The sequence below is a fragment of the Polistes dominula genome, unplaced genomic scaffold, assembly GCF_049000335.1.
Source record: "Polistes dominula isolate Pdom_NZ unplaced genomic scaffold, Pdom_raw_medaka contig_24, whole genome shotgun sequence".
NCBI lineage: Eukaryota > Metazoa > Arthropoda > Insecta > Hymenoptera > Vespidae > Polistes > Polistes dominula.
Genome location: NW_028301150.1, coordinates 3,248,475 through 3,273,684, shown reverse-complemented (window position 1 = coordinate 3,273,684; position 25,210 = coordinate 3,248,475). Strand labels below are relative to the sequence as shown.

The 25,210-nt window shown below is 28.1% G+C and overlaps 1 protein-coding gene across 5 annotated transcripts in view; it reads left to right on the top strand.

Annotated features, from left to right (window-relative positions):
- LOC107064762 (neurobeachin-like) overlaps positions 1 to 25,210 on the top strand; it is a 136,812-nt gene that overhangs the window by 55,496 nt on the left and 56,106 nt on the right. The window contains exons 2-3 of one of the 5 annotated variants that reach the window (XR_016178292.1): positions 16,369 to 16,483; positions 16,884 to 17,105. The exons of 3 other annotated variants lie outside the window; for them this stretch is intronic. Coding sequence is in view for 1 of the 2 variants with exons in the window: in XM_089177523.1 (XP_089033649.1) it covers positions 16,884 to 16,895 (12 nt within the window). In the remaining variant the exon portion in view is untranslated. Of the gene's footprint in view, positions 1 to 16,368; positions 16,484 to 16,883; positions 17,106 to 25,210 lie in introns of those variants that run through there. One more of the 5 variants, XM_089177523.1, reaches the window with a different exon arrangement.

Genomic DNA, 25,210 nt, shown 5'->3' with positions numbered 1-25,210 from the left:
TTTCTTCGATTTACAATCATCTCAATTCGTATTCAAATCATTCTAATTAACGCACTCAATCATTTGAGTGATTTTCACGTTACACAATAGTTTCGATTACATTTAAACGTTCGAAGCTTACGTGATTATCAATCAGTAATAGGATAATTATTTGGTGATTAATCATCGTTACATGGAATTTGTTTGTAAATTTTGTTATTTAGGTTAATCGATAAAGTGTTCCCTTGTGTGTCAATAAATAAAGTTGAGACGATTATCCCTATAAATCTGGTAATACGAAATCCATATCTCCAACGTTCCCATATGTATTCATTTTGTTTTTATTATGTTCTCTTAATTAAGAGATATGAGGATCGATGTTGGATATTGATATTGTATAAACGAGATAACACGTAACGAAGTGTTTGTTGTACAATTTATTTGTTATATTTATATTATTTACACACATACATACACACACACACACACACACATACGTGATAGATATTTTAACAGTTATACGAATATGTATGTGTCCAAAATGTATATTTGAATATGGCTCGGTATTTGTAAATAATATTGGATCTATGCTATATATATATATATATATATATATTTATTTACATTTCGAATGTAAACCATTTGAAAAAAAAAAATGTTCTCTGAAAATAGAAGAAGTTTACTTAGGTTAGTTGAAACGAACTATATTGCTTTGAATATAACTTATAGTAAAGAGTAAAAGCATAAGTCAAAGCTCACTTTCGTAATATCGCTTCGTTGCCGTTTGAAACATTTTCGAAAAGTTACTTTTTGATTGCTTTCTTGATAGTATATGTTCCTTTTGGAAGATAGCTTAAGATTTTTTAGGTAAACCTTGACGCTAAACTTTAACCGATGATAAATTTAAAAAGGGAAGTCTACTTATCTCTGTGCAATTAATTATCCTCTCTTTTACTTCTAACATCTTCAGAAGGTAATTAAAAAGAACTGGTTTTTAAAGTAATCAACAAATATAATGAGTTTTCAATATCGTATTCGTTTTTTTAAATTATTGATTCATTTATGTCATTAGAAAAGGTCAATTTATTGGATCAACATTTTTAAATGGGTATCAGAATGTATTTTTTTGTAATAATTAATACGTAATCCATCCTAAAACTCCTGTCCTTTATAAATAAATATCATTAAAATATGTAAAATATATAATTAAATATTTCAAACAAATATACTGACGATTTATTTTTCAAAATATTGTTCAAGAATTATTTATAATACATACAGAATGAATAATATTGAAATGCATTATGCATACGAATAAATTTATTTTTTTGTTGTTGACAAAATTTGAAAATTGTTTGAAATGAAACAAACACAATAAAATCATACATGAATTTGTTTACGTTATTAGAACATATATATATATATATATATATATATATATATATATATATATATATATATATATATATATATATATATATATATATATATATATATATATATATATATATATATATGTTATATATTTTTCAAGAAAGAATTTGAAATTCAAACAAAACTTTGATAGTATCGCGTGAGTCTTTGGTAAAGGATGAAAATCGTATTTAAAGTGCAAGGGTTCTCGCGTTTGAAAGTTTTATTATGCTTTGTATATATGGTAGGGAATATGTGTGATGATGGTGGTGGTAGTGGTGGTGTCAGTAATATGCCGGAGGCACGTGCGTGTTATAATAGTGTGAATCGACTTTGGCGACAATACGGCGTCGTGCATCGACCATGCTTCGTTCGCGTATGACGTGTGTCAATTATTCTCACGCATTGAAAAGAAACAGAACGATTTGTATGAGAACAAATCATAATACACACACACACACACATACATACATGTATATATACACTCGTCTGATTCTCCCTTGGTATTCTAAATGAAGTACGGATGACGACTACGAAAACGTATCACCGAATGATTTTGTTCGAAATTTTACGTAATTCTCGTCACGTCAAATGCATTACATTGATTTATTAAACAATGTTTTTCTTACAGAAATGACAGCAGAGACATGTAATATTCTCTTATTTACATTAACATAAAATCTTTTAAAAATTAGTAATCGTTAGAATATTACTAGATAATTCGACTTATTACGCATAAATCGTCCTGTGGTTTGGTAGTCCTCGGTTAATTAAAAGTCAACGTTTACCTTTCTTAAACACGGAATAATTGGTGGTAATTACAAGTCATGTTTAAAGATATATTAAATATACATTAGAAGTTATGAGGTGTGTCTAGAATAAATTTCAAATAAGTTACCGAATAAAGAAGAATTATCTTAACTAATAATCTCTTATTATCTATTTTTTTTTTTATTGTATCTATTACAAAAAATATTATTTAATGTATTTTTAAATTATTTAAAGCAAGGTTAAAAAAAAAAATATAAGAATGCAATTGAGTGAAATTTAATCAATGATCTTTAAAAATGTTAATTGATGAATTTAAAATTACATACAATACTAAAGAGATTGTTTAATATATACAATAAACGTAAACAAACTTTAATTGCATTAAACTCGACAAAATGAAAAGGGAGTTTTAATCGGGTGAAATTGTAATTAAAAGAATTTAATTTCTAAGTTAAAATTAACAGACACAATGATTGGAAATGAGAGAGAGAGAGAGAGAGAGAGAGAGAGAGAGAGAGACAACTGTTCACTCACACATAATTATCGTAAATACGTATCGTATATACATATGTGAGTATATAGTATATATATATATATAATACATTGCACGACGATTCGCTACAGTGAATTTGAAGAATGGGAATAAGGTTAAGAAGAGGAACAGAACACGAAAAGGAAATAGTTCCGCTGCGTTGGCAAACCTTAGGTATTTCACTGGCATCCCGGTAACACAGGCCGCTAGAAACTTTTCTCAAACTTCAGCGAATATTTCCTACTCGATCAGTAAGCCAATTTTCAACGTGAGACGCTTAATTATTCTTCCAATGTCGACACTTCGCAGAATTTCGATTTCGTAATGTTCGAAATGATAGAAGAGCCATTTACGATTTTTCCAAACTTTGCATTAACACTTCATAATGTCATCTTAACTTTGAAATGCCATATTTAAGATTTGAAATGCATATTTGTATTATTTTCAAATACTGAATCACTCTGTAATATTATTTATTAGATATGCTATATAGAATATAACTTTAATATAAATTCTTGAAATATGGTGTTGTAAAGTTTTATCTTGAAAAGATATCGCTTTATAAAACGAATCGCTTTTTCAAACAAAAAGTAAACCGAGGAAATGTTATGTTATTTATGATTGTTTTTTATTTCAAAGTTACAAGATCTTTTGTATTTGTTTTAATTAATTACTTATACATTTTTTTTATAATGGTTATATATCGTGTACAGAAAAAAAATTAGTAACTTTTGTTTGGAATATCTTTAAGTTTACTTTGAATCTAAAAAAAAAAAAAAAACAATTGGATTAAAAAGTATTTTATTTCTTGTATCGAATTAATTCTTAATTTTTGTATATTTTATTTGGAAATGAAATAGAAATATAAAAAAAAAGAATAAATAAAAAGTAGAATTTTTCAAAAATTAAAAAAAAAATTACTATTCATTGGTTATTAAACTTACAAATATGTATATACACGTACAAATAAAATACATATTCATATTTTTTGTTGACCGATCAGAAAGAAAATTATTTACCGTTATTGTGTTTTACAAAATCGTCGAATTGATAACGAACACGTGAACAAATATATATATATATATAATACAAAATAATAAAATCGACTGACAAATTAACGATTAGTCAAAATAAAATAGAAACAAATGTTCTTACCTTGAAATATTATCATCGTTTATTATTCCTTTCATTTTCTTCTACCTTTATTTCGTATTTTATCATTTACATTAGCAGACTTATTGTCTAGTAAGAAAAAACGAAAGAAAAAAAGACAAGAAGAAATTGCAGTTAATAAGGTCGAGATAGAAAGAGAAAAAAACAGTTCCTTCCTTTATAACGTAGAATACGAAACAACTATAATACACATATTTACTCGAGATGAAGTCGAAATAAAATTAACTCTCTCTCTCTCTCTCTCTCTCCCTTCATGGTCCTTAAACGTACTTTTTCGCAAGCATGAGTCGCATAAAAAAGAAGGGAGCGACCGAATCTTGGTGGTACGATGAACGCGAATGCAAAGTGTGACGAGTAAAAAGAGAATGGAGTGAGTGAGTGGGTGGGTGAGTGAATGAGTTAGAGAAAGAAGGAAAGAAAGAGAGTCGAGCCCACGGTTCTTCATAGGAAGCGATGCGAAGTAATTAAAAGTCGATAAAACCTACTGCCCTCCTTCGCCTTCTTCAGTTTCTTTCTTCCCTCATTGAGACGACGAGATAACTGCTGTATATGTATATACATACTTTAAAAGATACTACGGTCTACTATGTTCTTAGCACAAAATCATCTCTTTTCTCTTTCTATCTTGTTTCGTTTTTTTTTTTTTACGTGTCTCTTATTCATTAGAAGGTAGTCTCTTAAAAATTTTCTAAGCATCATAAAAGGAACGAAAGAGAGTTAAAGGTGTGGTCGAAAAAGCACCAACCTATCGATTTTTTCCTCTTATATATGTACGTAGTGTAAGTAACGCTTACGATCAGCTTAACCTTTATCGTCCAGCATTTAACACATCTTACCTCATCCCTTACCTCTTAACCCCTTTACCATCATATTCGAGGATATCAAGTCTATGTAGATATATATATATATATACCACTATGTATCCACTTACCTACCCTAGAATTTAAGGGACTGTTTAAATATTGTATACTTAGGCCATATATTAGTAAACATAATCTTCTATTAAATTATTCACGGTAAAATGGTAGAGTAATACGAGAAAAGTTGATACAGGGTTTTGTTCACATAGTGAAATTATCTAGACACTCTGTGTGTGTGTGTGTGTTTATTTATTTTGAACAGTATTAGATGTGCGTGTGTGTTTATTTATTTTGAACAGTATTAGATGTGTGTGTGTGATCGGTTTATTTATTTGTTTACTACGATAGGTTTTGTTTTGTATGCTGACGTTTAAACAATTGTGTTAAAATTCAATGACGTATCGTTTTATTTTTTCTACATGTTAGTTTATTGTTTAAATAAATATTTATAAATTTAAATAATAGACGTGAATAGAGGAGTGTATATTTTATTTCGATTTGGATAAAAGGGAATTATGTGCATAAAATGTCGTTTAACTTTTGTAATATTAATAATGTCTATATATATATGACATATTATTGGGTTCACGATATCCATCGATAATATTAAATGGATAAAAAAAAATATTTAGAGCAGACACTACTAAGGGAGGTTGAACAATATCGTGGTTTTTTGTGTGTGCATTGTTTGAACTTTTTTTTTTTTATGCTAATTTCGTGCTTAGAAATAGATTCAGTGTTTGGTGAACGAAATATGTATAACTAGGCCGAGATTGGTAGAAAGGTTTAAAGTGCCATTGAGTTTGTGCTTCAAATTTATAATGTATAGGTATGTATATGTGGAAATACGTGCTTCTCATTGTAAGGTACTTTTATTTTTCATGCTTTTGTTATTGTTCGTTTTTAAAGAAATAATTTTTTTAGAAATTTGGGCCAAAGCAATAATTCAATAATAATGTTAGTTAAATTTAAATATATATAATAGGATAAAAATTGCGAGATAGTCTAGAATATCATGATGACTTTACACATATTTGATAAGCGAAAAAAAAAAGTTTTAATTTATGTAATAACGTTTATAACGCGTGGGTGTGGTGTTAAAAAAAAAAAAAAATTGTCCGATTAACTTCACGTCCCAGTTAAGCAATGACGCACGTTTTTAATAAGCATCTATTTTTTTTTCATACTTTACAAATAGTATTAATAATTTTTTATGATACATTTTGAAAAATTATTAATAATAGATAGATGAATTTTTTTTTTACAAATTTGTAAGAGATATTTGAAAATCTTGAAATTATTATTCATAGGAGAAAATCTTATTATCAGTTTTTAAAAAGAAATTTATCAAATTACTCGTGTAATTTAATTTCATTTCTTATCCTTTGCTTTTTAAGTCTTCATTCAAAAAATCTTCCATTCTCTTCCATTCACTCGGTTATCTCGTTAAAGGATCCAGAGGCACCTGTCGCGACTCTTTTTTATCCAAGATTCCGGACAAGCCAAGCTTGCCGACATTGTGCGGACAGATTTCTTACGACTTTTACACGTTGTCAGGACTTCTTTTTTTTTTTTATTTTTCTTCCAAGAATTTATGTAGCTCAGTCTGAAACTTTCATAGAGCAGCGTTGTTTAGTTTTTCTTTTTTTTCTCAACGTCTGTTTCATTTTGTCGACGAGAAGGTTTTTTTTTTCCTACTGGCATCAAAATAAATCTTTAAGGAATGAAAAAAAAATAAAAGAATGTTATGAACTTAATATAAAATAAATAATATTTTGTTTAATATAATTGTTACATTTAATCAATGATAAAGAATTTATATATGAGATTAAAACAGTTTACCCCAATATCTAAAAGATTTAATAATAATTAAGTTTGAACAACCGGTCCAGCACGTGTATGCAATTCTTGAATATAACGTTGCAAATAGACCATAAATATTTGATGTACCTATGCGTAGGGATATTTTCAGTTGGCTGAACGCCAAGAATAAAATATAGATGCCCCGTGTCGAAGGGTTAATATCCTCCAGTACGAGCCATTTTGTCGCTATCGAAACTTTTATTTTTGTATATGGTCGTTGTCATAGATATATCTGTTTTATATATATATATATATATTGTTATAAATATATGTTTTTGTAAAATGTATCTTTTTTTTTTATGTCATTTTCTTTTCTTTCCATTTTGATTTCGAGTTATTTGTCTTCTACTTTTTTTTTGTTCTTTATTTTTTACAGATATGTTTCTTTTTAGTACAAATATTTCTCTCAGCAGGTAGAGAGGTTACGAGCGTGGTTCTTTAACGTGGGTGGATACACCAACTCGTTGTAGCGTGTCGCTTTTGTATCGATTGCGAGCGAGGAAAACGTCCAAGGCCGAACAAACGTAGTACGTGCACAAACGCGTGGACATCAAACGCAATGCTCATGTTTCTACAATCGATATTTATTTCCAATATATTAAACGATGTTAATTTCAATAAATAATTCTACATACTTCGATCAATACTTTCAAAGATTTTTGTCTTCATTTTATTTGTATTTTTATTATTATTGTTCACGTATTTTTTTCTTCTTTCATTTAGATTTTCACAAAAAAAAAAAAAAAACAGAAAAAATACAGAAACGAATACGGTAGATAGAAATGAAATGAAAATATTATTTTCCTTGAATTTTAACCACCATGAGATTTAATAGAAAGTATACTTTAGCGAAGTTAGATTTTTCCAAAGATAATAATATAACCGTTTCATGGTAATGAGATACTTGCTAACGAAGTTCTTATAATGTAAAATGCAAATTGGTTAATAGTTATGTCGAATAAATGGCTGGATAAATGTATTGATATATAACATAAATAGATATATCCATACATACATACATACGTATATATATATATATATATATGGTATAACAAAATTAACGTATGGCACTATCGTTAGTAAAAAGCATTGGATAAAGTGATATAGAAACGAAAATGCATTCACACGTATCGATAAATTTTTACCTTTTAAAAGAGCGGGTTCATTTAATCGATAACATTTTTTTTATTTTCTCTTCATTTTTTTTTCTTCCATTTTTTTTTTTTTTTTTTTCAGTAAAAGCATGGTACACTTGTTTGCTTAAAAAATAGCTGTCATAGGTAAATGGATGATATGGCTCTGGGAGAAACATATGTAAATGTCATTCATACGTATATGTGTGTATATGGGGACAAACAAAAAAAAAAGAAAATTGCATGCAATGCATTATCGAATTTGACTATGAGTTAGGAAGATCGATTTTATTGTTATTGAGTGATCATTTATTGAACTTTTCAGCATGACTTTAATTTATAAAAAAAACAAAAAAAAAAACTTTATTTATTTACTGGCAACGTTCAAAGTTATCATTGTATATTTAATTTTGTCTATGAGTGTGCGTGTATGTGTGTTGTGCGTTGCTTGCACGCATTTGTTGTCCATGTTAGACTTATGTGTTGGTGGCTCGTACGAATGAAGCAAATTAGTTGGCTACGTGTACGTGATGCAACATGGTTAAAATAGATGGCGAATCGAAGCATTCTATAGATAGATAGATAGATAGATAGAGAGAGAGAGAGAGAGAGAGAGAGAGAGAGAGTGGGGGGAGGGAGAGGGAGGGGGGAAGAAGAGAGGCTTCATTTGATCCTACTCCGTTCCCATCTTCTGGTAAATTTATTCGTTGGATAAATCTGTACGGAAAATCGGATAACGTGTTCATGGCGATACCTACGATGACGATGCCAGTGAAAATTTATTGTTCTCGTAGTTGAACGCTTAGAAAGACCACCCACGTAAACTAAATTTACGTGATAACAAATTAGTCATTCAGATTATGCTGTAACACAACGAACGTTTTTCTTACATTGCACATGGTACGACGTATTCTTCGTAATTATTTAATCTTACGTTAATATTTCATGTAAACAAAATCAATCATAATTCAAAAATTAAAAGAAGACAAATACCGCGAATGAGAAAGTACCATAAAAAATATATATATATATATATGTCTTTTATGGTTGTCTTTAAAATTGATCAGTGAAAATTAATTTTTACAAGGGTTGTAAAGAAATACGCGAAAGCTTTGGCCTGGAAAATGCGTTTGTTGAATGAAAACATTTTTTTTTTTTTTTTTTGGTCGCTTTTCATTTTTAGTCGTCTGAAAATTTCACATTCCTTCTCATATTTTTTGTTTTTAAATACTTACTCGTTTTTTTTTTTTATTTAATATTTTGTTATCCTTTTTATCACCGACGATGCAAAAAATTTGGATGCTCATGCACACATACACATGTTAGGTTTTACGCGTTGGCTTATGGCCTCTCTCTCTCTCTCTCTATCTTTTTCTCTTACTTTCTTTCCTCTTCTCTCCTACCCCTACTACTCGTTCGATGACGGTGAAAACGGTGGAAAAAAAGGAAGGGGGGGAAAAAAATAGAAAAAATGCACGTTTTTGTTGTCGGACCTCCTTCCTGCCGTTACCCGGCGCCGCCGTCATTTTTATCGATTTTCGTATGAGTAGAGATACGCCTCGTTATGGAGTTTCGAGAATACTTCACGTACATATATATATATATATATATGACTTGCCGTCAAGCCAAATATAATCAACTCGAAAATGTCCATGGATATTTGTTGTTGTCGTCGTAACGTTTAATTTACTCATGGTGATGTTTAATAAGGACGAACCCTTTCACGATTCATTTTCTATTTGTCTGTCGTTAATAGAAAATCTACGATTATATTACACGTTATCGATGTGTGTGTGTGTGTGTATTTTATAAACGATTTTGCAAATGTTTCAATTTTATTATTTTATTTTCATTCAATCTCATTGCGTAATTTTCATAATTTTAATAACATAAAAATTATTACGTACTTTTGAATAATTTATAATTTATTGTTATATTATAATATTTTTTATTTTTTTTGTTTAATTTAATAACTTATTTTAGTGTTTATATTTTATTATTTTCTTTTTATATTATTTTAATTTTTTATTTTATTTTATTTTATAATTTTATTATTGATATTTCATTGCGTAATGTTCATAATTTTAATAACACGAAAATTATTATGTACCTTTGAATAATCCACAATTTCTTTTTATATTATAATATTTGTTTTTTTATTTTTTAAATTTAATAATTTATATTAATACTATTTGAAATTTCATTTTTTTTTTTTTAATTTAAAGGATTAATATAAATCACCATACATTTTCATAATTATATAATATAATATTTCTATATATTAATTGTTAATTTGTGCAATAAATAAATCTTAGGTTTCGTATTGTATTTTAATTAATATTGAAATTTGGTAGGTTTCCGCATAATGTAATTATTGAATTTAATATATTTCAATAGAAATCTTATGAGAATAGTTAATATAAATTTTTTTTTTTTCAATGAGTATAATACTCGTAACGTGCTGGAACTAATTATGAAAGGGAAAAAAAGAAGGGTTGGTTACACAATATGTTCTTTGTGTTATTGACAGAATTATGTTCTTCAGCAATGGCTTTAATGCCTTACAAATGACAACTCTAATAAGTTCGTTGGCTCGTTCGTTCGTTCGTTCGTTTATTCATTTGCATCGAATAAACTGATTCTCATTGTACAACCAAAGACTACTGTCACTAGTTATCACTTGTATAATGTTTAACGAAGATATTACAATCACGGGATAACTTTCGTTAAAGTATCATTCTACTATCACTAGTAAGAAATACAAACATAAGTAAATTTGTAACAATATATTTAAGTAAGCATTAAAATTGAGATATTTCCAGTGCTTTGAAATTACTTTTCAAGGATACTGATAAACTAATTATCAAAACCGGATCAATTGATATTACAATAACGAATGATTTACCATAAATTGAGAAACAAGGAAACAAAATAAACATTTGATTATCAAAAATCATATAAAATATCAAAAATTTCAACAATCTTCTCTTAGGTCTTTTTTTTTATTTATTTCTATTAATATTTAATATAACGAAATATTTCAGTTATCTAATAGCATTTAATATATACAAGAAAGAAAAAGAAAAGAATAGTTTTCAAAAGATTTCATTATTTTATAATTTGATCTTTTGAAAGATGAAGTCTAACGTAAAAAATGGGCATAAAGATTCGATGGCTTGTTCATAATTGGTTTCCTTAAGAAGAATACGGACGAAGATTCTTAAGGATAACGAGCATAAAAAGGAGACGAGAAAGAGTGCAAAAAAAAAAAAAATTATATAGAAGTTGAAATACATAAGAAAAGTCGTGTTGGTGGGTAGCATAATATCATTTTATTTATTTAAAATATAATTCTTGTAAATGAAAAATTGTAAGATTCAACAAATTTCAGTTCTGAGGAAAGTGTTACGAGATACGATGAAAACAAAACGTTGTTTTTAATTTAAAAGTTAATATATTTAATGCTTGATTAACAAATTATTTCCATGTTCATTGATCTTTTCAATATTGGCGTACTTCGATCATCGATTTAAATAAACAAAATGAAAAGAAAGAAAGTAAATGAGATAACATAAATGGCAGGTTTGGTTCGTCACCCTCGTAAAAAGAAATTTATTTCCGGTCGTTCCCATTTCCGATACAACTTTTGCGGTTTTTCTTTGAAAGGTGGATTCAGGTTTCATTTATAGGATAAATCGCATGCGTGTTTTTCTCAAACCGCGCTAAAGATACGAATCGAATGTGGCTTGGTTTTTATTGCATCAAATTATTTTTGTTTTCTTTCTTTTTGAAATGAGAGGTGGTTTATCGTGTAATCGATATCATTAATTTAATTCCTTGGATCCATGTGGATCATTACTCTTTCATTACTTTCACTACTATTCTGCTGTTTTCGATCTCGATATCAAAACTAGTTCTCACGTTTATCATACTTTTAAAGTTGTCATATAGAAAGAATGTTAAAGTAGTGAAGTAAGAAGTTTACACAGTGAAAGTGAGAATCAATTGACGACCTTTCGTTTATTTCCCAAGTTTCCATTTTAGGTTTAATTAAAGTTCGTCACATTGATGCACGTTGCATCTCTCGACTTGATTGCACGTGGCCCGTGAAGAGAATTTTATTGAATCTGTGAAAAATATCGTTGTTAGTTGTTTTTCGTTATCTGTTATCAACAGCTAATATTGTAGGTTGCTTAAGTTGGTACGTGTACAAGTCGGTAAGGTAGGGAACAGTTATTTCATTGTGGAAGAAATATTAAAATGTTAAAAGAGAATAAAACGATCATTGTTTAACACAAGTTTTTCTGTCGATATATTATTATTGTCTGTTTTACGATATAAACAAAATAAATTAATAAAATACAAATCATTTTGAATTATATTTTGCCTTCAGTTGGTAATCCCTGAAACTTAGTGGGATATTACAGGTAACTGCTTTTCCATTGCACCTATGATAAGATGAAACTCAAACGTGTTACAACTAGCAACAGATGGAAGCAGTTGAATTAATATTAGTTTAACAATAAGATCGATAAGGATTCACTCGTATGCAACGTGGGAAAAATAGAAAGCACAAAAACTCATCTGAAATGATCGATCTTATAGTCTCTTGCTTTGTTCATAATTGTTCCTTACAGTTTCCAAGTAAACGCTGCAGATGGATGCTGCATTTTTAATGAAAGCATAGCATAGATTATTTCAACACTTACAGAATTAATTTAATAAAAATTATGCAGATAATTATTAACTTTTAATGATCTAAAATTTAGTTAATTTAGTTTCAAGCATTTAATATTAAACAAAACGTAAATTTATTCCTATTTAATATTAAATATATTTTTATAGGCTTATATAGAACTATAAATTTGATTTAACTTTTTTTTGTTGCAAATATGAATTTTCTATTAAGTTAAACTAATTATTTATCAATGTAAAATTTTTCTGTATAATTTAGCTTAATATTGAAATAAGTTTTTACATATGCATTTAATTCTTTCTTATATGTATCATAATACTAAACACTCAAAGTGTTGATACACTTATATTATTATTATTATTTAAAGACAAGTTAATTAACTTAAGACCACAGAAGGAGAGATAGAGAGAAACATGTAATCATGCGATTACGTAAAAGCTCCAGGATTGCAGAGAATCTTATCTAAACAATTACAATGTCTAAGATAACATTTGAATGAGAGTTATCGAGCTTCCATGTAAATCCATACTATGTAAACTAATATAACAAGCGTAAATGAAAGTTTGTTTTACTAATTAATAATCTTTGACTTCTTGCTTGAATACCTTCCCTCTTCTTACTTTATTAATTAGAATTAGAAACGTTTGATTTATGATAACGATAAATTGATTCTTCGACTAATATCAATTGTTAGGAAGCTAATTATGGTGATAGTTATCATCGGAATTCAAGAGGATTCGGAATCATTGATTTCATTAAAGTACATAAGTACCAGCATGATGGTTATATGTGTGTTTCGAGTTCTATCGAACAACGACTATGTTGTTCGTGCATGCTCAACATTAATATTTAAGTAGCTTGGACGAGGCGGTAAACCCGTGACAAACCCTAATTAGCGGCAACCCTTGGGAAAGGGTGAGCTCAAGCGCCAATTCTAATTCAGTTCGTCCCCTTCGTCCAACTTGTATATATATGTATGTATGTATGTATATGTTACCATGTAAGTATCTATGTATGTATTTAGGTATACATAATGTGTCGTACATGCGTACAAACGAGTAGCCAGCGCGTACATACGTACGCATCGCGACCGATACGCTCGATCGACGTATTTTGTGGGAATAAACACAGGCATGCGCACTCGTATTTACAAGGGTGGTTAAGGGGTGAAACTAGACTCGCGAGACGATTTTACTCTCTGTAGAACATAGCACGTATTCGATGGATGCGATGCTCTTGATATGCTTCTGTTCGGATGGATCGTATATATACCGGGTGAGTGAGTTACCGGACATGAAGTCTTGTTTTTTTTAATATTTTTTATTTTTTTTTAAGGTATCTCTTCTTTCATTTTATTGTACAAATAGAAATATATAAATAATAGTCAATTTTACATCCAATCTATGCTAGTTCTTTGTATTTCGTTTTTTCGTCTATATCGATATTTATATACAAATCTAACATAATTCTAGTATTATATATTATTCTAGTATTCTAGTATATAGATCTAGTATTTTATATATAAATAAAAAGTAAAATAAATAAATATATATATATATATATTCTAAAATAATATTACGGTGTAATAGGTTATTATTTTTATTAAGATATTTAAAATATTTATAATTTAATTACTTAATTACATTTATAAAATTATAATATAATATATAAATAATAATTTTTGATAGCATACGATAAATAGATATTTTTATTTGTAATTTAATTTCATTTTATTTCAAAACGTAATATTGACAATTAAATTACTCACCCGATATGCGTATCTACATACGGATATCTATAAGTATATATATGTGTATACTTGTGTATAACTGTACACATATGCATATACATTTGCAAACGTATCTTTGTGCACATGCATATGCATTCAGGATAGAATTGGGATGGACCAGGGAAATAGGATGATAGTGGTTGGTGTAGGATGGTGGCCGTTTATCGTCTTTCGCGGTTGGACTGTCTCGTGGTGAATGTTGTCTCTCCATTAGATCGATTAACGGTAATCTGATTTTTCCTTAATAGAAAAATAAATAATACCTTCAACTATCACGTACAAAAGTAGATTTCTAGTTTTCGTTTGTGATGTTCTTTTATCGAGAAACTTTTGGAAAGTTCCCTTTTGAATGGTCACGATGATAAGCTTTTCAAATGCTTTTTATCTGTATTTCTTTTGTTATATTTCTCCAGTCGATAAAAGTCAGCTTTTCTATACAGTTGTTTGTTCTTATATCGAAATATTTTTATATTTTTCTATAATCCCCCTCACAGTATCATATTTGTCAAATATATAATTCGTTATACAATGTTATATATATATATGTTTTGTTTATAAAATCTATCTGTTACATCTTAAATTTACATGTATTATCAACTATAAAGATACAATTTGCATATAAAAAAATATAATGAAAAATGCATAAAGATCCTTTTTTAATTCCAAATGAAATATCAACCGTCTACAAGGCAAATTGATTAACTTCACTTTTAAAATCATTTAACAAAGTACTTGTGATCAATACTTAAATTTTTATAAATATTCAAATAATATTTAATATAAGTAACAATGTGATGATACTTCTATCTTCGAGTCGATAAATATTATTTACTTGAAAAAGAACAAAAAAAACAAATTTTGTTTTTATCATATATTATATATTGCGACGTTAACAAAGAAATGTAAATATCAACGAACGTTCTAAGTGATTTGAATGTACACATATATTTTTATCTTCTTAGAAGACAAGTCAGTCTATTTACAGTCTAGTAACAGAAAGAGAAAAACATCGTCAAAAGGTAAGATAAAAGCTTTTTCTCTTTGAGGAGAACCTTTTTTGAAATAATAAATTTCGATTGAGATAATAATCGAACGAGTTTAATAATATTTTTTTAGATTAACGAAGAAATATAATTTATTATTTTTTTTTTAGTATTAACGTATAATCGTTTAGAATGTATGCAATATAACTGTATTATTTTTATGTAAAAATTTTTTGATTAGATACAATCACAAAAATTCGATAGTTGAGGTAGAAAATATGGAAATATTTGAAGTGTTATACAATTTGGCAGAATTTCGGGTATATAGGATATGTATAGGATATATCGGATATATCATCTCACCACGACATTCGACAAATTTGTAAAGTAAAGAGTGCGAGATAGTCGGCATCTTTTCTCAGCATCCGGCGCGTCATTCGTTGCTCCAATTCCACGGGTTACTACGATACATTTTTACCCTCCTTTCTATCTTGTTTTTTTCATTGCTAACGATGCTAACGAGCAGCATCCACTCTAGAAAGTGCTGCTGCTTGGTATTAGCATTACTCTCTTGCCCAGCCTTGCGGTAATAATTACATGCAAATATAAACAATTACTCTCTTGGTCGAACGACTTACTCTCTCTCTCTCTCTCTCTTACTCTCTCTTTCTCTTTCTCTTTATTTACAACACACCGAAGTCTTATTCGACGAGTTGCGTTAACCGAAGCGAGTCTAACGGATTATTATCATCCAGGTTGCATTTTCTTGCAAAGACAATAAATATGATAGACATTTTATAATAATATGAGTTTAAGTGTCAAATTAGTATATATTCAATGTATGTATTAATAATTATATATAAGTATATATTCAATGAGTTATTTCGAGACAAAGCAAATATTTATTGAACGAGTAATCAGAATAGTTATTTCTATTTTTTTTCTTTCTAATTACTTTGGGAATACTAATAATTCTAAACTTTGCGCATATATATTACTGAGGTATTACAAAGTAAGAGTCTCTGAAGACGATGCACGCAGGTAAATAAGAGATCCAAAGTTGGTTCTTTAATGGCTCTTTTAATCGATGCCTCCGATTACCTTCTACTAACTTTAGTGATTTATCAGAACCCACTACGGATTACCAGATAATTCTCTCTTCTCTTCCATTTTCAGATTGTGTACGTGTACACGGAGTTAGTGTAAAGTGTACAATTATTGGCAACTACTTATTTATCGATCTACCCCCGTACTACACTTAATTCTCTATAACCCAATTTTTCATCTTGTCGTAAGAAAAATTATTGTTTTAATTATACCAAGTTAAAGGAACATTAATATCATTTTTTTTTTTTATATCTAAAGTAACAATTCCATTTGTGGAAATAAAATTTGAAATATGTGTAAGAACGTAAATACGTAAACTTTTAAATTTATCGAATGATACGTAAATTATTATTTTCATGTTAAAATATAAAATATATTTTTATTTATATAAAAGTATAACAAAAATATAAAAGATGAATATTTGAGCATCGAAATAAAATTTTAATATTAGATTGTTATTATTGATATAGAAAAGAAAAAGAAAATTGTGTTTGATTATTATGTGATGATTGTTAACTGTATTTTATTTTTTTATGGTAAAGGGAGTAAATGTAAGGTATATATGTCGATGTATCGATTTTCAGCTTAAGTTTTAGTTCATGGGTCGTAACTCTGTCATCGGACCAACCGATTCGCTTGGTTCTATAGGCATGTCAACCCACCTGACATTTTCAAATGTATGCTGCGACATTGAACGTAGATGGTTGGAGAATCTACGGTGCGAGACGAACGTATTGTTCCGCCATAATCTATTGTTTAATATACCGCTTCTCCTTCCCTTATACATATATATATATATATATATATATATATATATATATATATATATATATATATACATAGATACAATTAAATCTGCATCCTTATTATACAATATGTTTGTATATGTATATCCATTTATAATATTTTGTCTAGTTGTGTTACACTGCGATTTTAATTAAACATAACGAATTTTGTGTTTTTCATTTGACGTTTTAAAAAAAAGTAAATTTTACATTTATTACATTTTTTATTTGTTTACGAATTATTATATAAGCTTTAATTAAGCGAAGTTATGCAGACATTTAACGAACCTTAAAAATAATACAAAATTGGTTTAACGCAGTACGGATTTCATAACTTTGTGATATTTATTTTATAAAAATTATCAATTCATAGGACAACTTTTATATTGTGTACAATTTTATAAATTAAAATTAATTTTCTTTAATAATTTAATAATTTAAATTTAAATTTATAAATATTATTAATATTAATATTTAATTTTAAATATATTTTTAAATAATAATGTAAAACAAAAAACAAGAAATAAAATATAATCAAATGTCTAATAAAAACGGAGTAACTTGATTTTTGTATACATTACAATTTTCAAATTGAATTAAATTGAAAATCATTAAAGATTACAATTTGTTACAATAAATTGATCTAATTTATTTGAATTATACATGTCTATTTGTTTCTTTGTTCATAGCTTAGAGAAAAGAATGGAAACCTAAGCAAATTTAATCAAAACTATTTAAACTATTTCTAACCCTTTTGTTTTTTAATATCACCAAGTTGGTATGTTTAATATCATGTTAGAATAAACTATGTATGAGTAAACGTTCTGTTGTCAGCATTGTATCTTGTTACAGCTTGCTATTGATTAAGGATTAAAATTTATTATCGGCCCATTAATAAAATTTATTATCGGCCCATTAATGGCATTTATTATCGGCCCATTAATGGCATTTATTATCGGCCCATTAATGGCATTTATTATCGGCCCATTAATGGCATTTATTATCGGCCCATTAATGGCATTTATTATCGGCCCATTAATGGCATTTATTATCGGCCCATTAATGGCATTTATTATCGGCCCATTAATAAAATTTATTATCGGCCCATTAATAACATTTATTATCGGCCCATTAATAACATTTATTATCGGCCCATTAATAACATTTATTATCGGCCCATTAATAACATTTATTATCGGCCCATTAATAACATTTATTATCAGCCCATTACCGGCACTTATTATCGGCCCATTACCGGCAGTTATTATCGGCCCATTACCGGCATTTATTATCGGCCCATTACCGGCATTTATTATCGGCCCATTACCGGCAATTATTATCGGCCCATTACCGGCAATTATTATCGGCCCATTACCGGCAGTTATTATCGGCCCATTACCGGCATTTATTATCGGCCCATTACCGGCAGTTATTATCGGCCCATTACCGGCATTTTTTATCGGCCCATTACCGGCATTTATTATCGGCCCATTACCGGCATTTATTATCGGCCCATTACCGGCAATTATTATCGGCCCATTACCGGCATTTATTATCGGCCCATTACCGGCAATTATTATCGGCCCATTACCGGCACTTATTATCGGCCCATTACCGGCATTTATTATCGGCCCATTACCGGCATTTATTATCGGCCCATTACCGGCAGTTATTATCGGCCCATTACCGGCATTTATTATCGGCCCATTACCGGCATTTATTATCGGCCCATTACCGGCATTTATTATCGGCCCATTACCGGCATTTATTATCGGCCCATTACCGGCAGTTATTATCGGCCCATTACCGGCAGTTATTATCGGCCCATTACCGGCAATTATTATCGGCCCATTACCGGCAATTATTATCGGCCCATTACCGGCAGTTATTATCGGCCCATTACCGGCATTTATTATCGGCCCATTACCGGCAGTTATTATCGGCCCATTACCGGCATTTTTTATCGGCCCATTACCGGCAGTTATTATCGGCCCATTACCGGCAATTATTATCGGCCCATTACCGGCATTTATTATCGGCCCATTACCGGCATTTATTATCGGCCGATTAATGGGCTCAGCAATGGGCCACGTATTATTCAAATTATTAGCCCATTAACATCATCATAATTTAATAATCTATATATCATCATCTTCAGACAGTTATATATTTCTCTATGTCTGATCCCCCGAAAAATATACCTGACAATACGAAGGATTATACAGATTACAATAAAAAAAACTGCTTGAATAAACATTGAAAGAGAAAGGGATTGAACAAGATAAGAGTCGTCCGTGCGCGCCGAACGCTCAGGAAGTAGTTACGTTCAGGCACCAAAAATGTAGTTAGAGACATCGGATCTTTTTGAAATTTTAACACAATATTTCTACATATATATACATTCGAAAAATGATAAAAAAAAAAAAATAAATTTTTTTAAATTGCAGTGTAGAAGGCCCCTTAAGCTTACAGTTTCACTTTGAATCTCGATTGTGTGTTTCTACTAACTGTAAATATGCATGCATGTACATATATATGTAAGAATGTGCTCCTTCTATATATGTGTATATGTATGTGTGTGTTATATAAGCGAAATTCTTTTTCATAGAAAAAGTCAGTCGAGCTTAGACGTTCACTGGACGTAGCAGGATGATAAATCGACTTTGCAACACTTCGCGTTAGCTTCGAAAGAAGATGACTTTTCTTCTCGAGAGTATTTTCTTTATCTCACCTTTTTTATTACGAAGATTAAAAGTTTCAGATCATTTTTTTTCTTTTTCTATTTCATTTTTATTAATTCTATTATAAATTATAATTTTTCGAAAGAATATTTTTCTAGAATTTTTATAACGTTATATTATATTATATAATATATTGATGAAATTTGTTCAATTATGTAAATATGTAATATTTGTTATTTAATATTAAACTTATCGACACTTTATTTATTACTGTTGTTATCATAAAACATATATTTTTAATATAAAATGAAATTTGAGAGATAATTTTTATTTAGAAATGAATAATTTATATTTTTCAGTTGCAGTTTCCAGTGCATTATTTACTTTTTTTTTTTTTTTACAAATTTTATTAAATATAATTTACAATTGATAAAAAACGATTATTTTAACAACGCGTGATAAATTTAGTGTAAAACTATTAATAACAAATAAATCAGATTTAATTTCTTGATTGAGATAAGATTTTTCTCGTCTTTTATTCTTTTGACATGATTTCGAATGACCGCGATGTATCCGTGATAGGGAAGAGAGGAATATCCCACAGGAAGAGCCAAAGAGCCCAGCATCCGGCTGCCTCTGCTGCTGTGTTGCTGCTTCGTCGAGAGACCTTATCTCCTTCTTCGAACTTTGTTCCGCTTTTAGTCTAGATCAGCTTAAAGTCGAACCAGTCTATCCTCTTGACACGACTTTCTTGGATTTCTCATATTTTTCTTATTTTATTTATTTTCTCGCTTTTATAGTTTAATATTATAGTAAGAAACTATTCGAGATTTGTCAATAAGTAACGTCAAAATCTTTTATATAAATAATAGCACAATGTTGTTTATTTAGATATCAAATATTACAAAGTTTTACAGTTAAGAAAACGCTTGGCAACTGATAATTTATTTAAATAGTAAATGTTAAATATATTTTTGAATTAATATAAATATTAATAATAAGTAATATAATTTATTCTTATTAATGTTTAAATTATTGGACGTTTTCAATATAAATATTAAAAAGTTTAGCACACTTTTTAAAAACACTTTGTAACATATATAATTCATTTAGATACTAAATATTAAATGATATTATTTTTAATATTATATTTAATATTTAGTATATTTAATTATAATAAAATTATATTAAAATAATAAATAATATTTAGTATATTTAATATTTAATATCTAAATTTGTTATTAATATTTAATAATTATAAAATATATAATTGTAAATAATATAATTATACTTAATTTGTATTTAATATTTAGTATCTAAATTTATTATTAATATTTATATTAATTTAATATTATTTTAAATTAATATAATTATTAATAATAATAAATATATAATTTATTTTAATTAACATTTAAAATATTGGATTTTTTCAATATAAAAAAAATACTACAATGTTATTTTTTTAAATATAAATTAATAAACATTTCGATACTAATTATTAAGTAACACAATATTTCAATATTTTTTACAAATTGAATCTATCGTTTTTCTCGTTCACTTTTGTAATCTTTTTTATCACCCCTATAATTTTTTTTAGATCAAATCTATCCTTTATTATTATTATTATTAATATTATTTTTATATCGATACAAATTTAATTTAAATATTTTTTTTTTCGTTAGGTTACAGCATGAGTGGTTAAACCTTTAAAGAATGTTCGATATCGAAAGTTTCGATGAAGATTCTTATATAATTTAACACCATTTTTAACACTGTGTCTGTGCATGTTTTAAGAGACGATCTTGCGGTACATAGGATTTTTTATGTTTTTTTTTTTCTTTTTTTTTTTCATTATCTCTCGGAACACTATAATAAATTTTTGGATGATGCAGAGAGAGAGAGAGAGGGCGACGAAGATGTCGTTCGTGGAACTTTTAAGGCCGAATATATTACCCGATTTTTCGAGGGAAAAATGTTCGTCCCTTTTGCGTTGGTAATGTTTCAGGAGCGTATCATAGTACGTAAGAAAGGCGAGAGAGGTGCCACTTGACAGTGCTTTTAGCTAATATGAGATAAATCGTACTATGAAAAATGATGTTAAATATGTCCGACATTTAAATCATCTACTTTCTTTCTCGAGATTTCATAAATCCTTTGTTTTCTCTTTTTTTTTCTTTTTTTTTTCTTTTGGTGAATTCAATGCAAAGTTCTTTTTTTTATTATTATTCTAACGTAAAAAAAAAATGATACGCGCATAAATCTGTATTTTTAAGATTAAAGAATGTTAAAAGATTTATTGAATGAATTTAGTCGTCGTATTTCACTGATAAATTTCGTCTTATATTCTTCCTTTTTGGTTCGATAGTCGAAGGTTCTCGACCAAAATTCAATAGTTTGCTCGAATCGATAGAATTCCTAGCTAACTCAGAGTCTTAGTCTTAAAGAAACAGAGTGAGAGAGAGAGAAACTCTATTTTGCTCAAGGAGATGGTGAAAACAATGGCTTATTTGAAGATTCGTTTGTTGTAATTCCCCTCTCTCTCTTTCTCTTTCTATGATTTACTGCTTGCTTCTCTACAGAATTTATTCTTTAGAATGAGTACTTTCGAAACTAAGAAAATCATGTGTTTTGAATGGGAAAGTCGATAAATCGATCTATCATACAAAATTATGGTACCTTAGATATCGAATATTTTTTTTTCTTTTACACAAAATCTTATAGAAAAATTTAAATATCAAATTTGTTATTATTAAAAACATAAAAAGTAACTTTATTGAACCTTCAATATATTTTCTAATTATACAAAAATAATTATAATGTAAAATTATTTTTTTTATTTCATTATATCTGTTGTAGAAACTTTCAAGCATATGTAAAAATTCATTGTTTATAAAATATTAGTTAATAAAGTACAATTACACAATATTTCATTTCAAATTGATCGGTGTACGAATATTTTTTACATTCACTGTATATCATCATATTGTATGTTGTTTACAGTTAATTATTTGTATAATAATAAAATTATTATATTAATGACTATTTTACAGATCTAATTATTGGTTAAAAAAATAAAAAAAATAAAATTTGAAACGTTCAAAATTTGATTATTTAATGTACAAAATAATACTATGTCAATTAATTTGACTTTTTTAATTTGACAACTTTAATAATTATTTTATTTATTATTTTTATTATACTATAGAAACAAGCAGACACGTCATTTTCAAAGGATAAAGGGTTCTGATTAAAAGTGCATTATTATTTTTAACATTATGGAATTTTTAATACCGACAAATGCAATTAGATTATAAGAAGACATCTTACGTTAGCTTAGCCGAGCTTTGTATGATAACGTAATCGATATTCGATACTTATCTTATATCTTGTCTCAGCCAGTAATGAACTACAATTGATTGAACTAACTTATGTCCGTCTTAAAAAGATTTTCCATCGTTAAGTATCATTTTGAAATCTTCTTCTGATAAAAGATAATCCTCTTATCCTAGTAAGATATTAATGAGTTTCTTCGGTGTTATTAAATGATAAGCAAAGTTAATGCAATATTATTATTATTACGTATGCATCAAAAATAGATGTTACGTTCATTTGATAAATGATTATATTAACGATATCATCTATTTCTCGGAAATTAATAAATAAACATGACGAAATAACAATTTTCTAATTAATTCATTAGAGATAAAACAAACTATTCTACTTAAAGATAAAAACTACGATGCATTTATTTAAGAATTTAAACAAATAAAAAAAAAAAAAACCAATTTGATCGAAAAAAGAAACGAATTAGACACGCAATCTTCCTAACATTGTCTTTCAACATAATTTTCAGTTAATTCCCAATGGAAATTAAGTTCCAATGTTTCGTCTGTCTATTTTTTTTTTTCATTCCTAATAGCTGATAATTAGGATGAATGGAAGTTTTAAGAGATAAATATAACTATAAGAGTTACTAGTTATCTACTATAGTATCGATCGAAATATATATTATATATCTCTCTCTCTCTCTATACGTTCTTTAAATCCGTTTAATTTTACATTTCCAATATTGGTCGAGCTTCGAGATGTTTTTCCCTGAGTGGTGTGTTCGATCTTACCTTAGCCACGCGACCGCAGGGAATTTCTTATTCAATTATTCCGTCGTATCTACGTAAGGTACAAGATCCTGTTCACTTTTCTACTACCATCCGGTTACCAACAGCACTTTATTCGAGAATTATCGAGAACGAGATGGACTTCGTTCTAACGATCAACGAGAAAACGCTATCGTTTCAATCGAGCAAAGAGAATTCGTTTTCTCGACATAATCCTATCGACTATCAACGACGTATTTCACCTTCTCTGGTTCTCCGGAGAATCGAGAATTTCGTCGAGCTTTTCATTTTGTTTCGTTTATTTTTTTTTTTGCTTCTTTTTTTCTTATTTTCTTTCCTCGTGTAGTTCGCGTCTGTCACCCATAAGAGGATGAAGCTTGCTAGGAATTTTTTTCTTTTCTTTCTCTCTTTGTCTTTTATTTTTTTTTTCTTTTTTTTTTTTTTTTGTATTTATTTCTTTTTTCATTTCCAATTTCATCTTTCCCTATTCCTTTCTCTTCCGTTTAATCGACATTGATAGATTACGAAATTTCACGAGTCAGTGAAAAGAAGAATTTTGCAATAAGAAATGTTATCTTTCGCTTGTACAAATTCAATACGAAAAAGACGATTTTATTCAATCCATTAGTCAGTAAAGTATATTGTTTGGAAACAATACGAGTCAATCGTTGTTTGAATAGTTCTCGTTGATCGATTAAAAGATACGTTTTTGTTTGAAGAATAAAAGTTTTGTCACAATGCATAACTATAGTTTCTAAAAATTGATTTCAATATTATTATTTTTTATTACTAATTTAAGGATTTATTATTTTGAGGTTATCTAGGTCTCCAAGTTGTTTAAGTATTCAATAGATGGCGTCGTATTTCAATTCAATTATTTCAATTTACATACGACATAATCTTACTTTTTCTATTTTTGAGTGTATCATTATTTTATGTATTCTATTGTAATTGTAGTATTATTTTTTGTGTGTTGTTATAATTTATTTAATAGTTTAGAATTACATTAAATCAATATTTTATAATATATATTTTTTTAAAGATATAACTTGACAAAATGAAATAGAATAAAATCACAATGTTTATAATTTTCCAAATCACTAAAAATTAGGTTTTTGCAAAATAATGGTTGTTTACTAACAGTTACAGATTTAACTCGTTTCAAACAAAGCTTTACTTATCAAAATAACAACCATTTGCATCAATATATTTATACCAACCTAGAAACAAGTTTATGTATGCTGGTAACATAAAATTCTAGAGTTTTAAGAGCGATAACATTTCTGAAGACGTTTTTTTGCATCTTCTTGGTTTTTGAAGTATTTCTCGC